The 21,319-nt window shown below is 37.9% G+C and overlaps 1 protein-coding gene across 5 annotated transcripts in view; it reads right to left on the bottom strand.

Moving 5' to 3' along the window:
- The window catches only part of LOC139765936 (solute carrier family 49 member 4 homolog), a 41,272-nt gene extending 19,966 nt beyond the window's left edge, over positions 1–21,306 (bottom strand). For 2 of the 5 annotated variants that reach the window (XM_071693924.1, XM_071693927.1), the window contains exons 1-6: positions 15,459–15,596; positions 8,912–8,993; positions 7,014–7,111; positions 4,684–4,837; positions 2,370–2,460; positions 1,053–1,165 (exon numbers count right to left, since the gene is read on the bottom strand). In XM_071693924.1, coding sequence (XP_071550025.1) covers positions 1,053–1,165; positions 2,370–2,460; positions 4,684–4,837; positions 7,014–7,111; positions 8,912–8,951 — 496 coding nt within the window. In that variant the 5' untranslated portion in view covers positions 8,952–8,993; positions 15,459–15,596. Of the gene's footprint in view, positions 1–1,052; positions 1,166–2,369; positions 2,461–4,683; positions 4,838–7,013; positions 7,112–8,911; positions 8,994–13,140; positions 13,601–15,458; positions 15,597–21,217 lie in introns of those variants that run through there. The other 3 variants (XM_071693925.1, XM_071693926.1, XM_071693923.1) reach the window with 3 other exon arrangements.
- Positions 21,307–21,319: the final 13 nt, after the last annotated feature.

Here is a 21,319-nt window from a genome sequence, read left to right as displayed (position 1 = left end):
TAAATTGGTCAAAGCAGATAAATGCCACTCAACTGCCACACAAGTCATTAAGTCAAACAACCAATGAGGGTTTTAATTTTGAGAACAATTATGTTATCTCCACACCCTTTCCTAACTATAATTAATGGAATCTCACATACACACACAGTAGAAGCTGCACACCGTACCACAGAGCTCAACACAAATGCAAAATTCCTAAGCTTGAAGCAAGGATATGCACCAGCTAACACATGAAAAAAAAGGTGTCATCTGTAGCTAATCATACTTATGATTTAGAGGACAGAAAGGAAACATCCCATACATCAAACCTTAAGCATCGAGTGTCATCATGACTCATATGATAGGCAACAGGACCCGTCATATACAGTGGGCTTTGTTCAAATCTCCCTCACTAATATTTCGACATTTGTATGGCTGATAAGTGTTACCTTGGTCACTATAGGTGATATTTTTCATGACTACCACTCTATAAGTGACTCTAGTGTAAAATCACATGTAAATGTGTGTAAATATAAGTAATATGAATATACAGTAATAATACATTGTGATTTCGTGGATCTGTTTAATATGGCTCCCCCACCCCCTATGGTGGCTCCACCACCTATGTTCCTACCATTTGATCTACATATCAACTTTAGAACTACACCAAGGCCATATAAGTTGCATTAACTCACTTGTACATATGCTTTACACTTACATTTCTTTCATACACTATGATAAATGTCATCAATGAATTTGTCTACAATGTGATAATTGTACACCCTTGCCCCATCACCACACTACTGCTTCCACAATCTAACTATGCATTAACTTTGTTGCTGTACCACAGCAATATAAATTATTTTAGCTCATTCACTGTACATATCCTTTACTTGCACATAAAATCTCTTATTTGATAATGACGAAACAGAAAATCTGAAGGCCTTATTGTTTCATCCACATCACGATTCCAAAACTACAATTTTGCTTGTGTCTGAGGGTTAAAATACTGCAATGTCCCATACATAAAAGCATAAACCAATGAGAAAGAATAAAACAATCCAAGCACTTACCAGTAGCAGTTGTCCGCTCATTTGGTGGAAACCATCTGGAGGAGATTAAGGATGGAGCAGCCCCAATGATGATTCCAGCAAAACCATTAAGTACAGCCCCAGCATGAGCTAAACTGCAAAACATATGTGGAAATTAGTAAATTATATATCGAGTTATTTCTTAAGTGGAGCAATGTTCTACTGTCTGTAAACATAGTATGAAAAAGGTATCTACAAAAGCTGTTAAATTTAAGCATTACTTCAATTTAACAGCAATCATGCCATTTAGATATCTAAACAAAGCATATATAGTTCCCAATTCCATGTAACTGCTTTGACATCCCTCTCCACAATCATATTCATTGTTCTAAATCCACCTCGAGTTCTTCCATTTTTCAGGGACATTACCACATCCTTTCAAATGTCTTCTTTTCTGTCCCTATTTGAAGCTCTTCCAACTAAAAATCCACTAAATTATTACTGACATCTCTTTGAGTATATAACCGTTCACAAAAAATCCTCCTCCCTCACCAGCTAGTTCATATCTCATCATGTACATCATTTTTCATACAGCCATCCACACAATACCTATTTGCCTCCATCAAAACTAGCTAAACATTCTGCCATAGATCTTATCTATCATTTTCCTAAAACTTCTTTTCTTTTAATACTTTTGCTGGCTGACAATGCAGGTTGCACTGAAATGATCCTACCACATGGTTATCTAAACTACAAATTACCTTACATTTTCCCCATAGCAGCAAGCATCAGGATAACAATATACCAGCACAACAGTAACAAACCAACATGACAGCATACCAGCACTGCAGCAATATAGCAGCATGAGAGCAAAGGAGTTACATAGCAGCATCAGCCTGACAGCATAATGTGCTTATGATTGCTATAACATAACCACTACTGGTGGCTTAGACCTGCCTACTTGGCTTAAGACTAGCCTTATGTCTGCAGCGGCCTTAGTGAAAGCTTTGTTAACCACAAAACACAAAATCCAGTTATGACTTAATATGCATCATCAACCAGGAAGCATGCGAAATTCTGCTCAACGCAACCAGTGTCATCAGCCAATGTAGGAGAGAGATTCACCAAACATGAAAGGATTATTCATATTCACAATTTTTACTGTTTTGTTTAAAACCACACACTCTTCACTTTTCCCTTGCATCTACCACTATTTTCCAAAATATCAAGAGTTTTTACTTGAGTTCATTCTAAACTACAATGATGGAAGAAAACAGTATGAAATAAAGACAGTTTCATCATGAAAGACAGATGTTTCAAAGGCATATCTAATAACTTCACAACTTAAGATCAACTTACAGCGTAAAGGGCTTTTCTTCTGTGGTAATACATCTTAGGGCAGTTCCAAGTCCCATTAAGAAAGCTGTTAACACCAAAGACACACGAATACCTGTAACAATATTTAATTTGATACTGCAGTTCTTAACAATAATGGAAATATGAAACACAAGATTTATACACTACAACGTGCACTCAAAATGATGAGATAATCCAGAGCTGTAGCAATCTTCTCACTGTGGTTTTGCAATTATGAAATAATTTTCATAATCATATTTTCAGTATATCATGAATGAAAGCAACAGAAAGGATAAGCAAATGAGGCATTTCTTCATTTGTTACTGGTGCGAGGCATTTCTTCATTTGTTACTGGTGCTACCTTGCTCACCTGGGAAATGGCAAACATGTTTAAAGAAAAGGAAGAAGAGGACTTGTCATTCCTAACCATCTTTAGATATTTAAGTGACAAACTTCTCCCCTATAACATGCAGGAGACTCATGGAGATGCTCCTCCTCATTCAAGAACTCAGCTCTTCAGTCAGCAAATTCAACAGACATCCCTTTTACATAGTTACTCCTTTATTATGCATGTCCACAGCAAATTTCCTTGTGTTTATCATCACTCATCTAACTCTATTCACCATCTGTATAGCCTATGTTGGGGTGAGAATTAACAGAGTGCACATGAAGTGCCCTTGCACCCACCCTATAACTTACTGTCTACTCCATCTGCTTCCAGGTATCTAAAATACTCCACTTCCTCCAGCTAACTTGTATTTTTCCAAGCTAAACCTTGGTTTTACTTACATTTACTCTAAACTTTCTCTTTTCTTCAAAACTCAGCAACCAGCTTCTGAAGTGTCTCACTCAAATATGCAGCAAGCACCATGTCATCAGCAAAGAGTAACTGACTCATCTACCATAAGCCCCCAACATCAGAGACTGAAGACCCATCCCTCTCTCTAAGACCCCCTCATTCACCTCCCTCACCAAACCATCAATATACAGACTAAATAACCAAGTTGACATAAAACATCCCTGCCATAAATCCATCTTTTGTACCTTTTGCAAAGATACTTGGCCCTCTTTGTATGGTAAGGCAGCAATTCTTTTCCTAAGATCTGGGCATCCCTGCCCTTTCGTAAAAATCTGCTGCTGAGCTCAGCTCTGTGCTTCTTTCCAAATAAAGGTTCACAAATGCACCTGACTCACCCCACATTAATCAGAACAAAATTAAAGATAACAGACAGATAAAAAGATGGATAGTTGGCATATCTATATCAAAGTCCATTACCTGAAATAGGGAAGACTATAAATCATGTTGTTCAGCCCCTAAAATTGCAGGTTGTACACAGATAGATAAATATTGTGTGCTGTACATTAAAATATACTGCACAGAGATGATCCCACCAAAGTATCTTCTTCCCACAGAAGATGACAGTTACAAACTCATTTACTGTTGTGATTTACTGAATTTGTAATTCACCATTTAGAATACCTTTAAGTACTCAGTAAAGTAAAGGCATCAGTTTAACCACATCAATCTATATCTTTATGCACCAAGTAGGAGTAATGTGGACTGGCACTGCACAATTTTCAGCATTTTCTTTATCTTATGACATTATAGAAGGGATATGAATATCAGGAATATGTAGAGTTTATAAACATTAAAGTAGGGGAAACACCTGTAGAAATCAAGGAACCTATGAAAACCTCACCTTACATCCCCTAGCTGCCAAGATTTATAGTAGATGTACTGTACACCAAAAATTAATACTGCAAGGGACCATGCACAATGACTGCTTACATGGATGCTGAACATCAGCATCACGACTGCCCAGTGTGTAGTCTGTTTGTTTATATTTCTTTTATGTTGGCACAGCACTCAATCATGAGTGTCTGTATGTTTCAACTATAACAGTGAAAGTAAGATAAATCTTTCCTGCTTAGATAAAATTTCAATAAGTTCTCTTAATTTCTATCAATGTTCCATCTATTTTCATTTTGATTAATCTCACATTTTCCCTGATCTTATCCCTCCCAACAGTCACTTATTCCTTAATGATGGATAGAAAAATAATGCTCCAAATCATATATCACCAAAATAAATTACTAAGTGCAAGGAATGCAGTGTTATCAGTTTTGCTCATCTCCACAAAGAAAAAGAGAGGCAGGATTCAAATGATAATCAAACAAATTCTTTTTCCTGTTGCAAGTAAGGGATGACCAGAGTATCTTATATGAGCTACCACATAATCATGAACATTCATTTGTTTAGTCTGCATAGCGTATTTTCATCTAATACAGCTCCATGGGTTCTCATCTAGAAGTATACCTTTTGTTTGGAGTAGTATAGTCATTGGTGCAAGTCCCATGATCATTGTGATTGTCCCCCACATAGAAAGCAGAGCAATTTCAGCATCATCCCATTGAGGATAAGCTAGTTTTACAGAAGAGGTGATTGGTCCCCAAGTGTTCCATACTGCACACTGAAAAGCACAAAAAAAGACAGCTAAAGGCACATGTATTCCACTGCTACAGTTGATAAATACAAAAATGGGATATGAGTTACTGACAAACAGATCAATCAATTATCAGACCCCTTAGATAGCCACGGTATCGGTGTACTACCCAAGCCATTTAAGCCCAGAACAATGCCTCACCCCATTTTTGACGGGCACAGGTTTAAACACAAGTATAATTAAGAATTGCGTCCTGTTTGATACTAAAAGGTATCATGAGAACTGGCATATTTATGCATAGTTGCCCTTTTTCAGAACACCAGCCTTTTGTTGTCTTGTGACCTTGCCCTATCAAATCTTTTGCAAAACACTGCTAAAAGTCATTAAATTACACATGAACAGAATTCCAACCACTGTCAGACATAAATCACACTTCTGTGTATTCATCTAATACTTCTGCTATTCTGATCAACCTGATCCTTAAAACAGACTAACACTATCTTAAACTCTTCCAAAAGGCTCATTATGACTATCTCCATTTCCTCTATTCTATCACACATTCCAGGTTATCATTCTCATCATTCTCTGTACAGCCACCCCCACTTCTATCCAGGAAAAGTCAGCGCTGTCAATCTTCTCTCTCTGTAAGATATGAACCAAGGAATATCCTAGCATTTATTAATGGCCTGAGGTGAAGGAGCAAGAGATGACTGGGGTGGTGAGTAAGGGGGTGACAAAGTAAGAAGATAAGGAGGAATGAGTGGTGAGACGAATATGCTGATAGTTTACATCTTCATATAATGCAATCTTTCATAAAACAAATAAAGAAATAAAAAGGACTAATAAAAAATGATGAAAGTGATGTTAATAGCAAATTAGGACATTATTTACAGCTTCTGATCTTCTGATAAAGGTCTGGATTATTCCATGATAATGCAACTCCCCTTCCCCACTTAATTAGTACAGAGGCACACACACCCTCATAGGACATGTCCTTCCTTCCATCCACAGAAGCAAATGTCATAAACTCAAGGGTGACCTTTACATCTGCTGGTTTTGTTAGATGGTGTATTTCTTATGACCTATGTTACAGCTAAAGGATGCATTTGAACAATTTCTTAATCATTTCATACTCATACAATTACCCGGATGCATTTGAACCATTTCTTAATCATTTCATACTCATATAATCACCCAGGAAACTGTCAAACGTTTATATATCATTTATTCATCAAATAAATAATACATAAATAATACATAAATGTTCCAACAATGTTATATGGTTGCGAGGCATGGGCTATAGACAGAGCTGTGCGGAGTACGGTGGATGTGCTGGAAAGAAGATGTTCGAGAACAATATGTGGTGTGAGGTGGTTTGATCAAGTAAGTAAAGAAAGGGTAAGAGAGATGTGTGGTAATAAAAAGAGTGTGGTTGAGAGAGCAGAAGAGGGTGTTTTGAAATGGTTTGGTCATATGGAGAGAATGAGTGAGGAATGATTGACAAAGAGGACATATGTGTCAGAGGTGGAGGGAACGAGGAGAAGTGGGAGACCAAATTGGATAAGACTGTACTTCCCATGAAAAGTTCATGGGTACAACAGGAATCACTGAAACTGGTCCTTAAGTAATTATAAATAAATAAAATATTCATCATCTGAACACTTGCCACCAGATTTGAGTGTGCCTGCCAGAGGGACCACACTAATTTGAAAGTTTTATTTGTTACTGTTATAAAATAGGGGTACACTTGGTAAGAACAATGTAAGAAAATCAAATTAAAAATTGATATGAATTCATGTCAATATTGTATCTATGTATACTGCTGCTGCTTCTTCACACACACCACCACATCCTTTCTCACACAGTACATTTACCCCCACTCTGATTGTAATTCATATGACTTAATATGTTTCATGGCATAAAAGAAAAAGTTAACCAATTAAAGATTGTACAGTACGTCTTAGTTCAGGGCACGCAACCACACACAAGCAAGGGAGTCTTGGCACTGAAACATGCTTTTGTTCCCTATACAGGAAAATCCACCTTTTAATTCTAAATAAAATACTGAGGTTAATGAGGAGGCAATGACTGATAATCAGATGAACAGTTGTAGAACCTAAGCATTAAGTCTTTTTACTTCAAAACTATTCATATGTTTGCTCCTAGGATATCTCAATATTCAAACTCAGACAAAAATTGTCACCTGCATAAATCCCAACCCTGCAAACAAGAATAAGATCCACCACCGTCGTTTGTACACCTTCACTTGAATGCTCGATGTCATTATTGGTGTTTCAAGATCTGAAATAAGAAAATATTCAATCTTTATAGTTTTAAATTGTATAACAAAATTACAAAGAGTTCTCATAATACACTAATTCACCATTTGAGACATTCCCTTATAAACATAATAAAAAGATATGAATGAAAGTTCGATTACAGCCAAACCTAACATGTCATATAAACACATGAGAAACTTCACATTATTCAAGTCTTTACTTCATTCTAGTAAAACATCACTCATTAACCCTCATTCAGCATCTGAACTTAAATGAGAACCTCTTTACTGGAAGCACTTCATCTTTTATGAGAACCATTTTTTGAAATGGCTGCCTCTGCCTCAAGGCAAAGTACACCACCATTCATACTTGCAGTGGTATCCTACACTTGTTTCCAGATATTAAAGCCGGGCCTAAACCAGTGGAAATGTCAAGGAAACATATTAAGGACTGGCCTAAACCTGCATGAGATCTGTACCTTCACGTTACATAATATTTTTTGTTGCTACATCATTCTTGTAAGATAACAGCCATTACCATAGAAAACCATCAGTCATCATTTGTCTGTAACAAAAACACTTACAAAAATACCAATATTGTGAGGAAAACTGACCTTGTAAGGAATGACAACGTAACAGAGAGCTTAGGTAGTAAGTGCACTCTGACCAAGAGAGATGATCAGCGAGGGCAAATTTTTGTTTAGACATATGGAGAAGATGAAAAAACTAGCTGAGAAGATTGATATGTCAGAAGAGGTAGGAGCAAAGGGGATGGAGGGATGGAGTGAAAGAGCTTTTGGAGTATTCGGGCCAGAACATTCATGAGTTTCAGAGGCATACATGGGACAGAACAACTTGAGTTCTTCCTCTACCTCTCTAATGTCTAGAGTGAAATCAAAAGCCTTTTGTCTCATTATTTCTCATGACAAAACGTCTCTCCTACCACCCCTTTTTGTCCACCATGATGATGCTGCCCCCTCCCTGTTCTATAGATATCATATCAGCCTCTGCCCTCATATGCTGCCTGTGCATGTCCCTGCCATCAAGGCTTGGTAACTGTGGAATGTCTTGTATGCTAACCAGCCACATGAGGACTGACCAATATGATACCTCCTTCTTTCCTTAAAAAGCAAAGCCATATAACATTCTTCCTTCTCATTTCTTTTCCTCTTCTGATAACTATGCTATCTCTAAGAGTAAAATCTAAAAACGCAAGAGGAGCTCCAATTACTTTGTTCATTCCTTTTTTTTATGCTGTTTTCTCTTCACCCAAAATAGCTGTGACTGGGGCAATTTAGCCCATGCCACATCAGTTACTAAAGAGTAAACTCTAAAGCCTGTCGTCACAAAGAATATTCCATCTAAACACAGGTCAATCATGGCCTGGAAGGCACCAAAAGTTACATATGTCTAAACACAGGAAAGTCAGTCTTTACAGCCTTTTAATCTGTTTTCTCCACTTGTGACACAAAAATAGCCTGCAATCCAAATCATGACTTAGATATGATAATGATAAGCCAATACGCACTTGTGCACAGTTATCACGCTATTAAAAAGGATAAACCCATTGCAATAAATAATGATTACTCTTCCCAAATACATAAGAACTTATACTGATGCCTCTATGGCTAATCTGTGATTCTTTGCAAACAAGATATATACTTATAAAGAAATATAACGTTCTGACGTAAGCAATTCATCACAGCAGCTCCAAAACTTTACTACGAGTAGTTCATAATGATAAAAGATAATATGCTAAACTATCAAATAAAATTTGAGTCTTATTAGCAAAATAGAAGCTACAAGTTACAATGAAAACTTACCTTCAGGCAATATAGCCTCTAAGTCATCTGCTGCCTGCATAATGAATATTCTGGCTACAACCTTGCCTAGATTTTGAATGCTCTGAAATGCAAAAAGGTTACAAGTTAAAGCCTCTTCAAAAGTTCATAATTACACAAAAGCTTCCAAAAATATTTTCTTTGAATAATAAATATTTCCATACTACTCTAACTTGATATAGAGATCTTTTCTTTCTTTCATACTATTCACCATTTCCTGTGTCAGCGAGGTCACGTTAAGAACAAAGGACTGGGCCTTTGAGGGAATACCCTCACCTGGCCCTCTTCTCTGTTCCTTCTTTTGGAAAATTAAAAAAAAACGAGAGGGGAGGATTTCCAGTCCCCCCGCTCCCTCCCCTTTTAGTCGCCTTCTACGACATGCAGGGAATACGTGGGAAGTATTCTTTCTCCCCTATCCCCAGGGATAAAAGAGATGATTTTGAAAAATCAAAATTGTGTGAAAAATGTTTGAATATCACATAGATATTCTGATATATCTTTGATATATATAAACAAAAAAAATTATTCCTTACCAAGAACGTTCCCAACATTATGATTATGTTTCTTCCCTCCACACAAAAAAGCACTTTTATTCTGCTCAATTTAGCAATAAAAAATATGTTTCTTCCCTCCACACAAAAAAGCACTTTTATTCTGCTCAATTTAGCAATAAAAAAGTCAAGTTCCTCTAGATGTACATTATCTTTTATTGGTTTTGGGGGCTCATCTACCTCTAAATAATTATCATGATCAATCAGACTGTTGAAATAAGCAACACTACCCAGCTCCTAAACACACTTTGTAGATATCTGTCCAATGGGTGGTTCTTAACATTTCTAATGCCTGCAGACAATGAATGAATTGAGCATGTGCAAAAGACAGCCAGCTTCATCCAATTAAAAATCTTTATAAAATTAGTTTGACTTCTCCAAACAGTCTAGAAGCCAGAAATTCAAAATATTCGAATACACCCAGATACTGTATATACTAAATGCTTTGCTTTGCTCTGCTCTGCTTTGTCACTGTCTCCCGTGTTAGTGAGGTAGTGCAAGGAAACAGACGAAAGAATGGCCCAGCCCACCCACATGCACATGTACATACATACATGTCCACACCCGCAAATATACATACCTATACATCTCAATGTATACATCTATATACCCACACAGACATACACATATATACCCATGTACACAATTCATACTGTCTGCCTTTATTCATTCCCATCGCCACCCCGCCACACGTGGAATAACAACACCCTTCCCCCTCATGTGTGCGGGGTAGTGCTAGGAAAAAGACAACAAAGGCCCCATTCGTTCACACTCAGTCTCTAGCTGTCATGTAATAATGCACTGAAACCACAGCTCCCTTTCCACATCCAGGCCCCACAGAACTTTCCATGGTTTACCCCAGACGCTTCACATGCCCTGGTTCAATCCATTGGCAGCACATCGACCCCGGTATACCACATCGTTCCAATTCACTCTATTCCTTGCATGCCTTTCACCCTCCTGCATGTTCAGGCCCCGATCACTCAAAATCTTTTTCACTCCATCTTTCCACCTCCAATTTGGTCTCCCACTTCTCCTCGTTCCCTCCACCTCTGACACATATATCCTCTTGGTCAATCTTTCTTCACTCAGTCTCTCCATGTGACCAAACCATTTCAAAACACCCTCTTCTGCTCTCTCTACCACACTCTTTTTATTACCACACATCTCTCTTACCCTATCATTACTTACTCGATCAAGCCACCTCACACCACATATTGTCCTCAAACATCTCATTTCCAGCACATCTACCCTCCTGCGCACAACTCTATCCATAGCCCACGCCTCACAACCATACAACATTGTTGAAGCCACTATTCCTTCAAACATACCCATTTTTGCTTTCCAAGATTATGTTCTCGACTTCCACACACTCTTCAAGGCTCCCAGAATTTTCACCCCCTCCCCCACCCTATGATTCACTTCCGCTTCCATGGTTCCATCCGCTGCCAAATCCACTCTGAGATATCTAAAACACTTCACTTCCTCCAGTTTTTCTCCATTCAAACTTACTTCACAATTCACTTGACCCTCAACCCAACTGTACCTAATAACCTTACTCTTATTCACATTTACTCTTAGCTTTCTTCTTTCACACACTTTACCAAGCTCAGTCACCAGCTTCTGCAGTTTCTCACATGAATCAGCCACCAGCGCTGTATCATCAGCAAACAACAACTGACTCACTTCCCAAGCTCTCTCATCCACAACAGACTGCATACTTGCCCCTCTTTCCAAAACTCTTGCATTCACCTCCCTAACAACCCCATCCATAAACAAATTAAACAACCTTGGAGACATCACACACCCCTGCTGCAAACCTACATTCACTGAGAACCAATCACTTTCCTCTCTTCCTATACGTACACATGCCTTACATCCTCGATAAAAACTTTTCACTGCTTCTAACAACTTGCCTCCCACACCATATATCCTTAATACCTTCCACAGGGCATCTCTATCAACTCTATCATATGCCTTCTCCAGATCCATAAATGCTACATACAAATTCATTTACTTTTCTAAGTATTTCTCACATACATTCTTCAAAGCAAACACCTGATCCACACATCCTCTACCACTTCTGAAACCAAACTGCTCTTCCCCAATCTGATGCTCTGTACATGCCTTCACCCTCTCAATCAATACCCTCCCATATAATTTACCAGGAATATTCAACAAACTCATACCTCTGTAATTTGAGCACTCACTCTTATCACCTTTGCCTTTGTACAATGGCACTATGCAAGCATTCCGCCAATCCTCAGGCACCTCACCATGAATCATACATACGCTAAATAACCTTACCAACCAGTCAACAATACAGTCACCCCCTTTTTTAATAAATTCCACTGCACCATCCAAACCCGCTGTCTTGCCGGCTTTCATCTTCTGCAAAGCTTTTACCTACCTCTTCTCTGTTTACCAAATTATTTTCCCTAACCCTCTCACTTTGCACAAATCTCGACCAAAACACCCTATATCTGCCACTCTATCATCAAACACATTCAACAAACCTTCAAAATACTCATTCCATCTCCTTCTCACATCACCACTACTTGTTATCACCTCCCCATTAGCCCCCTTCACTGAAATTCCCATTTGTTCCCTTGTCTTACGCACTTTATTTACCTCCTTCCAAAACATCTTTTTATTCTCCCTAAAATTTAATGATACTCTCTCACCCCAACTCTCATTTGCCCTCTTTTTCACCTCTTGCACCTCTCTCTTGACCTCCTGCCTCTTCCTTTTATACCTCTCCCACTCATTTGCATTATTTCCCTGCAAAAATCGTCCAAATGCCTCTCTCTTCTCTTTCACTAAAAATCTAACTTCTTCATCCCACCACTCACTACCCTTTCTAATCTGCCCACCTCCCACGCTTCTCATGCCACAAGCATCCAGGTTCCTTTCCTCAAACATACTACCTATCTCTCCTTTTTTCTCATCTTGGTTACATCCACACACATTTAGACACCCCAATCTGAGCCTTCGAGGAGGATGAGCACTCCCCGCGTGACTCCTTCCTCTGTTTCCCCTTTTAGAAAGTTAAAATACAAGGAGGGGAGGGTTTCTAGCCCCCCGCTCCCGTCCCCTTTAGTCGCCTTCTACGACACATGAGGAATGCGTGGGAAGTATTCTTTCTCCCCTATCCCCAGGGATAGGGGAGATATACTAGATATATCAATAAAAAGGGATATACTAAATATATCAATATAAAGCATCTGATCTACATACTGTGATGACATTTTGACAAGGCAATCTAGTATATATCTGGATGCATTAGTGTACATTTGGGTATGTGATAACAACTATTAATATAATAAAACTTCTTCAAATGTTTAATGAAAAATAATTAACATAGGGTAACCAATGAGTTACTAAAATTAAATTACAGAGGAAAACTGATGAACAGTTTACCATACTGTCCTGAAATATTAGTGATACAAAACATTAGGAGCTCTTCTCTGACAATCTCTACCAGACTTCATAATATTCTAATACATCTCTTCATATATCAAAATGAACATTTGCAAGAACTATAACTTTTCATCTATAGTGAAAATTGAATAATCAAAAATAATGTACCCCAATAGGACAGAATTTCAAAGGTATGATAAAATATTGACAAAACTAGAACATGCAGGGACTGACTCTTACCAAAAGATAACGAAGGATGACCCATCCCCAAGATGCAGTAAGACCGTTGAGTTTCATTCAGATGTGTAATTCCATTGGCTAACTCAAGAAAAGTGAGGTTGTACTTGTGTGTTATCAACAAAAGGATATCTGAAGCTAATCTTGATTTGCTTTTTAGCTTCACATTTTCTATTATCTTCCAGTCTCTCTTTCACTCTTTTAGAATTTGAGTACTTACATTTTTTGTGCCACTTTTTCTGTGAATGTATCAACCAACTTATCCTACATATGAAATGTTGTTGCTGTTACTCATGTTCCAACAAATTTTGGTAAATGTGTAATCTAAAATTAGAATAGAACTAATTGATGGATTTGGATGAAATGCATATCATTGGATTCACATCCAATATCGGAAGTGTTTTAGAAAGGCACTAACGAGGTATAATGGCATTATATAATCCAAATACAATAAATAGAATGATTATGGGGAGGGCTATGAAGCACAAGGAAAATTTGGGTTTAATCATTGTAACAGATGAAACACTTACAGAAATCTGCAGAACCTATAAAAATCTAGTATAACTTGAAAGAAAGACCATATACTATATGAAAGAAGTGTGACAAGGTTTTGTTTGTTGTATCTACATCCAAATTTTAGTCGCTTAATGAGTTTGCTTCTTCAGTCACTGCAACCACTTCTAACGAAAAATCACGAGGAAGAATGCAATAAATGCCATTAACATTAGCATATTTCAGTCATAACATGATAATTTGGGTAAATCTAAGTTGCTTAGGGAAGTTAGGTCAGGTTTTCCTACATTCTGCTTAATCCCAGTTTTGCGTACTTCTATACTAATTAATCCTCCCTTTACCGTGATCTTAATAGCCCTTCTAAATCAATTCTCAATGTAATGAGTATACTGATAAAATTTATCCAAATTCATAAGCTAATTCTAGGCTGAACTCTCAACTACATATCTAAAATTTTCAATCTGACCTTTCAAAAAAATTCTGCGACTTTCCTAAGCAATTACTGTATGCATAAAGTCTTTAATTACTTATAGAGGTGCTGGTAACTGTGCTAAGCTCTTTGATATCAGTTTATCAATTGTTGAAATTGTTGTCTTAGGCATATGCCTCCAATGTATTGTCATACTCTCTCACTGTTATTCTTTACTTTCAACCATCACTCATGAGGACTGCAATGAAATGTGGTACTTCCATATGATTTATAAGCTGCCCTTAGTAAAATATATAAATTTGCTATCTATGTGTTTTGCTAAAAAAAATTTAACTCGAACTGCTTTTATATATAAAAACTTCAGACTGAAACTTTTCAGATCTCTAAGACAGCAACTTCCTTTCTATAGGGCAAGTTGGTAAATCTACAAACAAAATGGCAAAAGGACAGTAGATAACCACCATTCTTATCTAAGATAGCACAGATAAGGGAAATGTCTTTGTATATACAACCTCAAATTAAGTAATACACTAATCACAGTATCATTTTTTTTTTCCTTTTATTGTGCAAGTAATCAGATGGGACCCTTATTGTTTATCTTTTCAGATATATTGTATAACCATTCATTCAATGCAAGTTAGTTTTGCACTCATCATAGAAAACTTTTTCACATCCCAATAAAAATTCATAAAGCAAATCAGTCACCTCAAAGTTATTTTCATATATTTATCATACACAATTTGTCCTTGATATGTATATATCCACCTCAAATACCGAAATTATGTATTCTGACAATAAATACCTTTAGGGATGCTAAGGTATAATGAAAGTCTGGTCACAATCAAAAATAAAAATCGAAGAAAAAAAAATCCGCTGTGGAAGAAACTTCGCACAAAAACAAAGTCACATGAGCAGGCAGTGGGACAATCTGGGTCAACCTTGATAAAGAATTGTGCATGTATTAATCAGCACATACATTTATTACGAAGTCCATGTCTCTCTCGTATTCCCATCACAAAGAGAAAAACGAGAGCATTTCGGTATCACAAAATGATGCTAGGTACTCAGTGGACGAAGGTGATTAGCCAGCCACCTTGTGTATCAATTTCAAAAAAAAAAAAAAAATATACGAAAATTACATTTATAAGGAAAACTGAATTCGATCAATGCTTTGTCCAGACAATGTTCCTAAATGTCACTGAACATATCGTAGTATTCCGTATATTCTTATTTCCTCACATGTACCAGGTATACCCACTACCTTATGACGACATCAATCTCTTTTCAACATACGAGACAAATCCCTTTGACTTATGTCTACCACCACTAGCCAAGCAACAGTACACTGACTGGAAACAAAGAAAAACAAAAACCATACCTTAAATATGACGTAAGTGTACTAATAACCTCGTGTTGGTGTGTGTGTCACCAGACGACGTCCTCTCTCCTCGAGTCACTAAGGGAGACTGTGGCATTAGGCCATCATGGCATCGTCAGCTGATACTCTCATGTTTACAACTCGACCTAGGAATGTGCTCGCGGGGAAATAGGTTAGAATACATTTACCATCTATGTACCATTTCCATAATATGTTGAATTATGTTGGATACATCTACTAATCTTTGTCATAAGAATCCATGTGATGTAAGTTATGATGATGACTAGCTCTTTACATTTACGTAAGGAACGTTGGGTTTCAAAAGAATGAAATTAAGCGGATTTTGTGCTAATAACCTATGTTAATTAACCCATACTCTAAATAAGATACCCATGTGCTCTAGAAAACTGCTGTCATTTTTTTCCAAATCTATGCATCCCTATAAAACTATCTTAAGGATGTTCAAATCTTTAAATTTCGTTCATATTTCATTTTCAATGGTTCTAATGTCACCGGTGAGATTGTACTTCCACAGAATGTGTCAAATATCAGATTTCACCAGACACTATTATGACTCAGTACAACAGTGGGATAAGAGGGTGATAACATCCGTATACAAAGCAAAATATTTTGAGTAAATATTCTAGCTCATTCTGAGTCATCTTCATTAATTCTTCGGTACCAGCGATATGGCTATCGTTGGAGACGATAAAACCACTTCCTCATTTTGTATCAATGGAGAGCCGTATATTTTTCTCCTTATCATGAATAGCTAGTACTACATCACATAAATATGGCGTTCAAGTTCAACAACTTTTGTCGTGATTCGATATATCTGAACTGCAGTCACTTTTTGAACTCATTATCATGCAGGGACCATCTTATAAAATTTCCAACTAAACACTGATGAACTATGCAGTTGCATAGATTCTAACGATATATATATATATATATATATATATATATATATATATATATATATATATATATATTTTTTTTTTTTTTCTTTTCTTTCAAACTATTCGCCATTTCCCGCATTAGCGAGGTAGCGTTAAGAACAGAGGACTGAGCCTTTGAGGGACTACCCTCACCTGGCCCAATTCTCTGTTCCTTCTTTTGGAAAATTAAAAAAAAAAAAAAAAAACGAGAGGGGAGGATTTCCAGCCCCCCGCTCCCTCCCCTTTTAGTCGCCTTCTACGACACGCAGGGAATACGTGGGAAGTATTCTTGCTCCCCTATCCCCATATATATATATATATATATATATATATATATATATATATATATATATATATATATATATATATATATATATATATGTGTGTGTGTGTGTGTGTGTGTGTGTGTGTGTGTGTGTCGCTTCCCAATGTCGTTAAACTAACTGGGCTTTGATGTGGTGGTGGGTCAAAGGGTGTGACCTCAAATGACCTCCTAATCTCCACAGGAATCCGAGCCTTGAGGTCACACCCATGGATGCACCTAGTAGCAACATTTCCTATTCCCGAGAGAGAGAGAGAGAGAGAGAGAGAGAGAGAGAGAGAGAGAGAGAGAGAGAGAGAGAGAGAGAGAGAGAGAGAGAGAGAGAGAGAGGATTTTCCCTTGCCTTAAACGCTTGAAAATTAAGCAGTGTCCTCTTTTTAGGTGGAAAAACCCGATATTTTTCCTTTTGGCAAAACAGACAACTCTAATAACCTGCTATTACTGAACACCAAATAACCGTGTACACCACGTACAACCCAGTTCTAAGTACATTCATAATGATTCTTAGCGCACATCGAGCTGGGTCCCCTCACCTGCTGCCACAAACAGAGCATAGACCTACACGTATACAGTTTACCGTTATGTGGTCTGTGTGTTGTCTGCTCTCTTGTTATGGACGTTTTAAAATAGAATATTCATGTCCAAGTATGTTTTCCATTTATTCATTCAAAGCACTGGTGTCGTATGCAACCACCTGTAGTGTACAAACAGTAAAATATGTCACAACCAAACCTGAGGCAAACACTGCTCCTTCAGGTGACGGAGGAAGCCCTTGCTAACCAGATGGCACACAAAGGATTTGACCAATTGAGCACAACTGTAAGGGTCACTCACCGTCAGCAAGTGCCTCTTCCTCCTGAAGAAGCAGTATTTGCCTCACAGGAACTTGCGGGCAGGGGGAGTAATGGGTATATATACACTTGACACTCAGGGTGTGACGTGCCACATGAGTTGAGAACCACAGCACCACATTAATGAGCACCGCCTGAATGCCACAACCACAATCATGATGTGTACCCAAGGGAGCAACAATTGTGGTTTGACCGCCGCCGCTGTGACACTTGTCAAGACCAGCATCAATGTTGTCCTCCCGGTGTGGGTCGGGTTTGGTGGCCGTGCGGTGCACCTCTGTGCATTGTGTGGTGAGGTTGTGACCGCCACGACTGGTGTATTGAGTACGGATTTCATCTACAGCTTGGGTAAAGCAATTAGAAATCTTGGTCGTTGGTAGAAAAATAATGATTGAGACTACTTATGGCGACTTACGACGAGAATTTGCCCTAGGTCAAGTTAGCGCGTTGCGCTCATCGTAGGAAAAATAGATTAGCCACTCAAATTAGTAAATCAACCCACGTTTTGAAAATTCTGCTGAGGAAAAAGTACTTGTTTCTCAGTCCGTGAATCATCTTAGCAGCTCGCGCCTTACTCGCTCCACTATGTCTGTTTTCAAGTGGGGTGACCAAAACTAAGCATCATTTCAAGATGAAGACGCACCATTAAATTTTGAAGAACGAGGATGATTTCCCTAAATTTAGGGCGAGCAAAATTCTTGGATCATAACTGGGGCTTTCAAATCTTTTTACTCCTTTCATGCACTGCTTACGGTACCTTTAAGGTACCAGAGATAATTACTCCCAGGGTTTTTTGTTCACTTACCTTCCGTATTTCAACCGAACTGTAGCTTGCCGTTTCGTTTTTGCTACACTGATAGCTATAATTGAGTTTTGTTTGTGACCCAAATTAATGAGCAAGTTCTTTATTGTAAACATGTCATGTGATTTAGGAGGGTCGTAAAGTTTCATGTGTCATTAGTGTAAATTCCTGAAACAATGATGTAGACAGACATGTACGTACATTCATTTTTCATTACTATACACTTAAATGGTTAGAATAATTGTAAAAATATAAGTAATCATAATTAGTTTATTGTGTACTGAACTGCTCAAGAGGGTTACCCCCCCCCCCGCTCACGCTTGATAAGCCCTTAGGCAGGGTCAGAATAAAATGGGCCAAAAAAGTGAAACCTGACAGCCACTGAACTTCTAGCCTGTTACGTAGCCATCACTAACTCTCCCGATGCTCAGCCGGGTAGTACCTGTTAGGTATCCTCCTGGTCGGTGGGAAAGTGCCAAGGAAACTTGGCGGAAATAACATCAGACTCTAAATGACATTCGGTTGAAAAAGACACCCCAAAAGGGGTAAAATTTTTTTCTACAAAACCCTTATCAAAGTATAGTTTTTCTACAAAACCCTTATCATTGTATAGAAAACATTTGCTTCCTACTTTTATAGATTTCTAAACAAAGGCTCGATATACCTATTCTTAAGTAGAGTACAGAGAAACGTTACACATAACCGACTCTGTGGAATATCTTTTCTTGTTTACACTGTAAAAGAGGGTTTGTGTGTACGGGAGATAACATGAACTCCAGTACAGAAGTCCTCGACGAATATTTTTGTTTGCAGTATACCACAGTACGCACGTCTGGAGTTCAGTGCGAGCACACACACACACACACACACCATAATGTTAGGATGAATGGAATGAAATGACGAAAGACATGGTTAACACAGACCGCACACATGAATTTAGGAAGTTATATAACTAGAGAATGGTCAATAGACAGGGCCCCTCGAGTGTATAACTCCCTCCCCTTACAGCACAAAGCGCTGACTTCAAATAGGTAACCAAGCACTCATTTACAAATTTATCCACCAACCCCAACACTGAGGTTGTGGAACTGGGATGGGTTTGAGCTAGGGTACAAATATATATATATATATATATATATATATATATATATATATATATATATATATATATATATATCTTTCTTTAACGCTACCTTGCTAACGCGGGAAATGGCGAATAGTTTGAAAGAAAAGAAAGATATATATATATATATATATATATATATATATATATATATATATATATATATATATATATATATATATATATATATATATATATATATATATATATATATATTACAGTAGGTCACTAGTACCAAGTTAACTGGGAAAATGCCAAAGTAATTGTCAAGTGTAGAAATGAAAAATATCTATAGAATCTAGTATCAAGTACCATGAGGAAAGAATGTTGAATGTCAGTCAAGGCATGTATAAATCAGATCCATTTAGTGGAGAAAATATTGTTAAAACCTTTCTCAATTCAATCTAAGTAGCATGAATATCTTATGTCCCCCCCACCCCATTTTATGTGGTCAGGTCAAGACGCAGGTAAAGGGAGGGTCGGGATGACCTGAACCAACCTTATTTGTCGCTAATCACTGGGGATAAGAGAGAAAGAATATTTCTCACGTATTCCCTGAGTGTGTGTGAGTGTGTGTGTGACGCATTCGGTCCCGAGGTGAGCCAGACGGGGGGCGGGGGATAAGGTTATGGTCGTGATAGGCACCATACAATACTCTATGTTTACCACAGACCATGTTTATGGCCTACTTCTGTAACGAATTTGTTGTGACTCACTACGAATCAATAGTTGTTCCTGTTTTCTATTGAGTTCAAGGTTTGAAATGACTAAACCAGTTCATTTGGCAAACTGAATGACAAATTTCACATACACTTTAAACATCTGGCGAAACATCGTTATGAAAACTTCTATGGCCTCACAAATGACTCATGAGTCATGTAGCAAAGTCCTTTGAGTCACATGTGGCAGACGGCCACAAAGCCACCGAACCCAGAGTTAAGCTCATGCCTCATACCAGACTTAGATCTTCGTTTTGTCTTTCTTTTTCTTCCCCCCCCCCCCCCCCCTGTTAATCTTGACAAGTTGCCTGAAAATCGAATGTTACATTTCAAGCATCTCATATTCCTGTTATTTCTCAATATTTCGTCTATCCTTCATTACAACAGGGCTTGTCCATCGTTTATTCTTGTTATCTAATAATTCCACATTTCCCTTCAGTACTTTGTATTCCTCCATCCATTCCGTTTACCTGTACCCTGTTCACATGTCTCCTACTCTGCAAGAGAGCATCCATTTGTCAGCCGTAACCTAAGCTAGCCTAGCTCCGTCTCAAGCAAACACCCTTTATTTCCCTTGATATCATTTTCAGCTCCGCTTCCTCTTGTTTCTCTTAATCTCACACATATACAAAGCTACTCTTGCTTCTGTCCTTAGTCCCCAGTCATGATTTCATGACTCGATTCTTTATCTTTTTATACATCCTGTTCCTCACTTCTCACCTTGTCTATCTCCCTAGATGCCTGGAAATCCTTCACAACTCGCTTTTTCCAGTCTTTGTGGCACCATCATATTTAAATTTCACTCCTACACAAGAGGGCAGAAAGAGCTGTCTACAAATCTGCCATGCCTCTGAACTCCCATTCATAGTAATGGGGAAGTGGCACCAACTTATTTTACAAGTTCTTGTATACCGTATTCATCATACACATGATAAACATACGAAAACAAACATTCAAATTGTAGCTAAAGTATTATACATAGTCCTCACTGAAATGACACATACCTCTTTACAAAAATAGCGGCTCCAAATGAACTGCAATGATTTTTGGTCCAATTATACGTTAAGAATGACACACCACTGGCCTCACGCCTGCACAGACACTGG

The sequence above is a fragment of the Panulirus ornatus genome, chromosome 56 (assembly GCF_036320965.1).
Source record: "Panulirus ornatus isolate Po-2019 chromosome 56, ASM3632096v1, whole genome shotgun sequence".
In the NCBI taxonomy this organism is placed as follows: Eukaryota; Metazoa; Arthropoda; class Malacostraca; order Decapoda; family Palinuridae; genus Panulirus; species Panulirus ornatus.
Note: the sequence above shows the minus strand (reverse complement) of the source record. Positions and strands in the feature narration are given on the sequence as shown.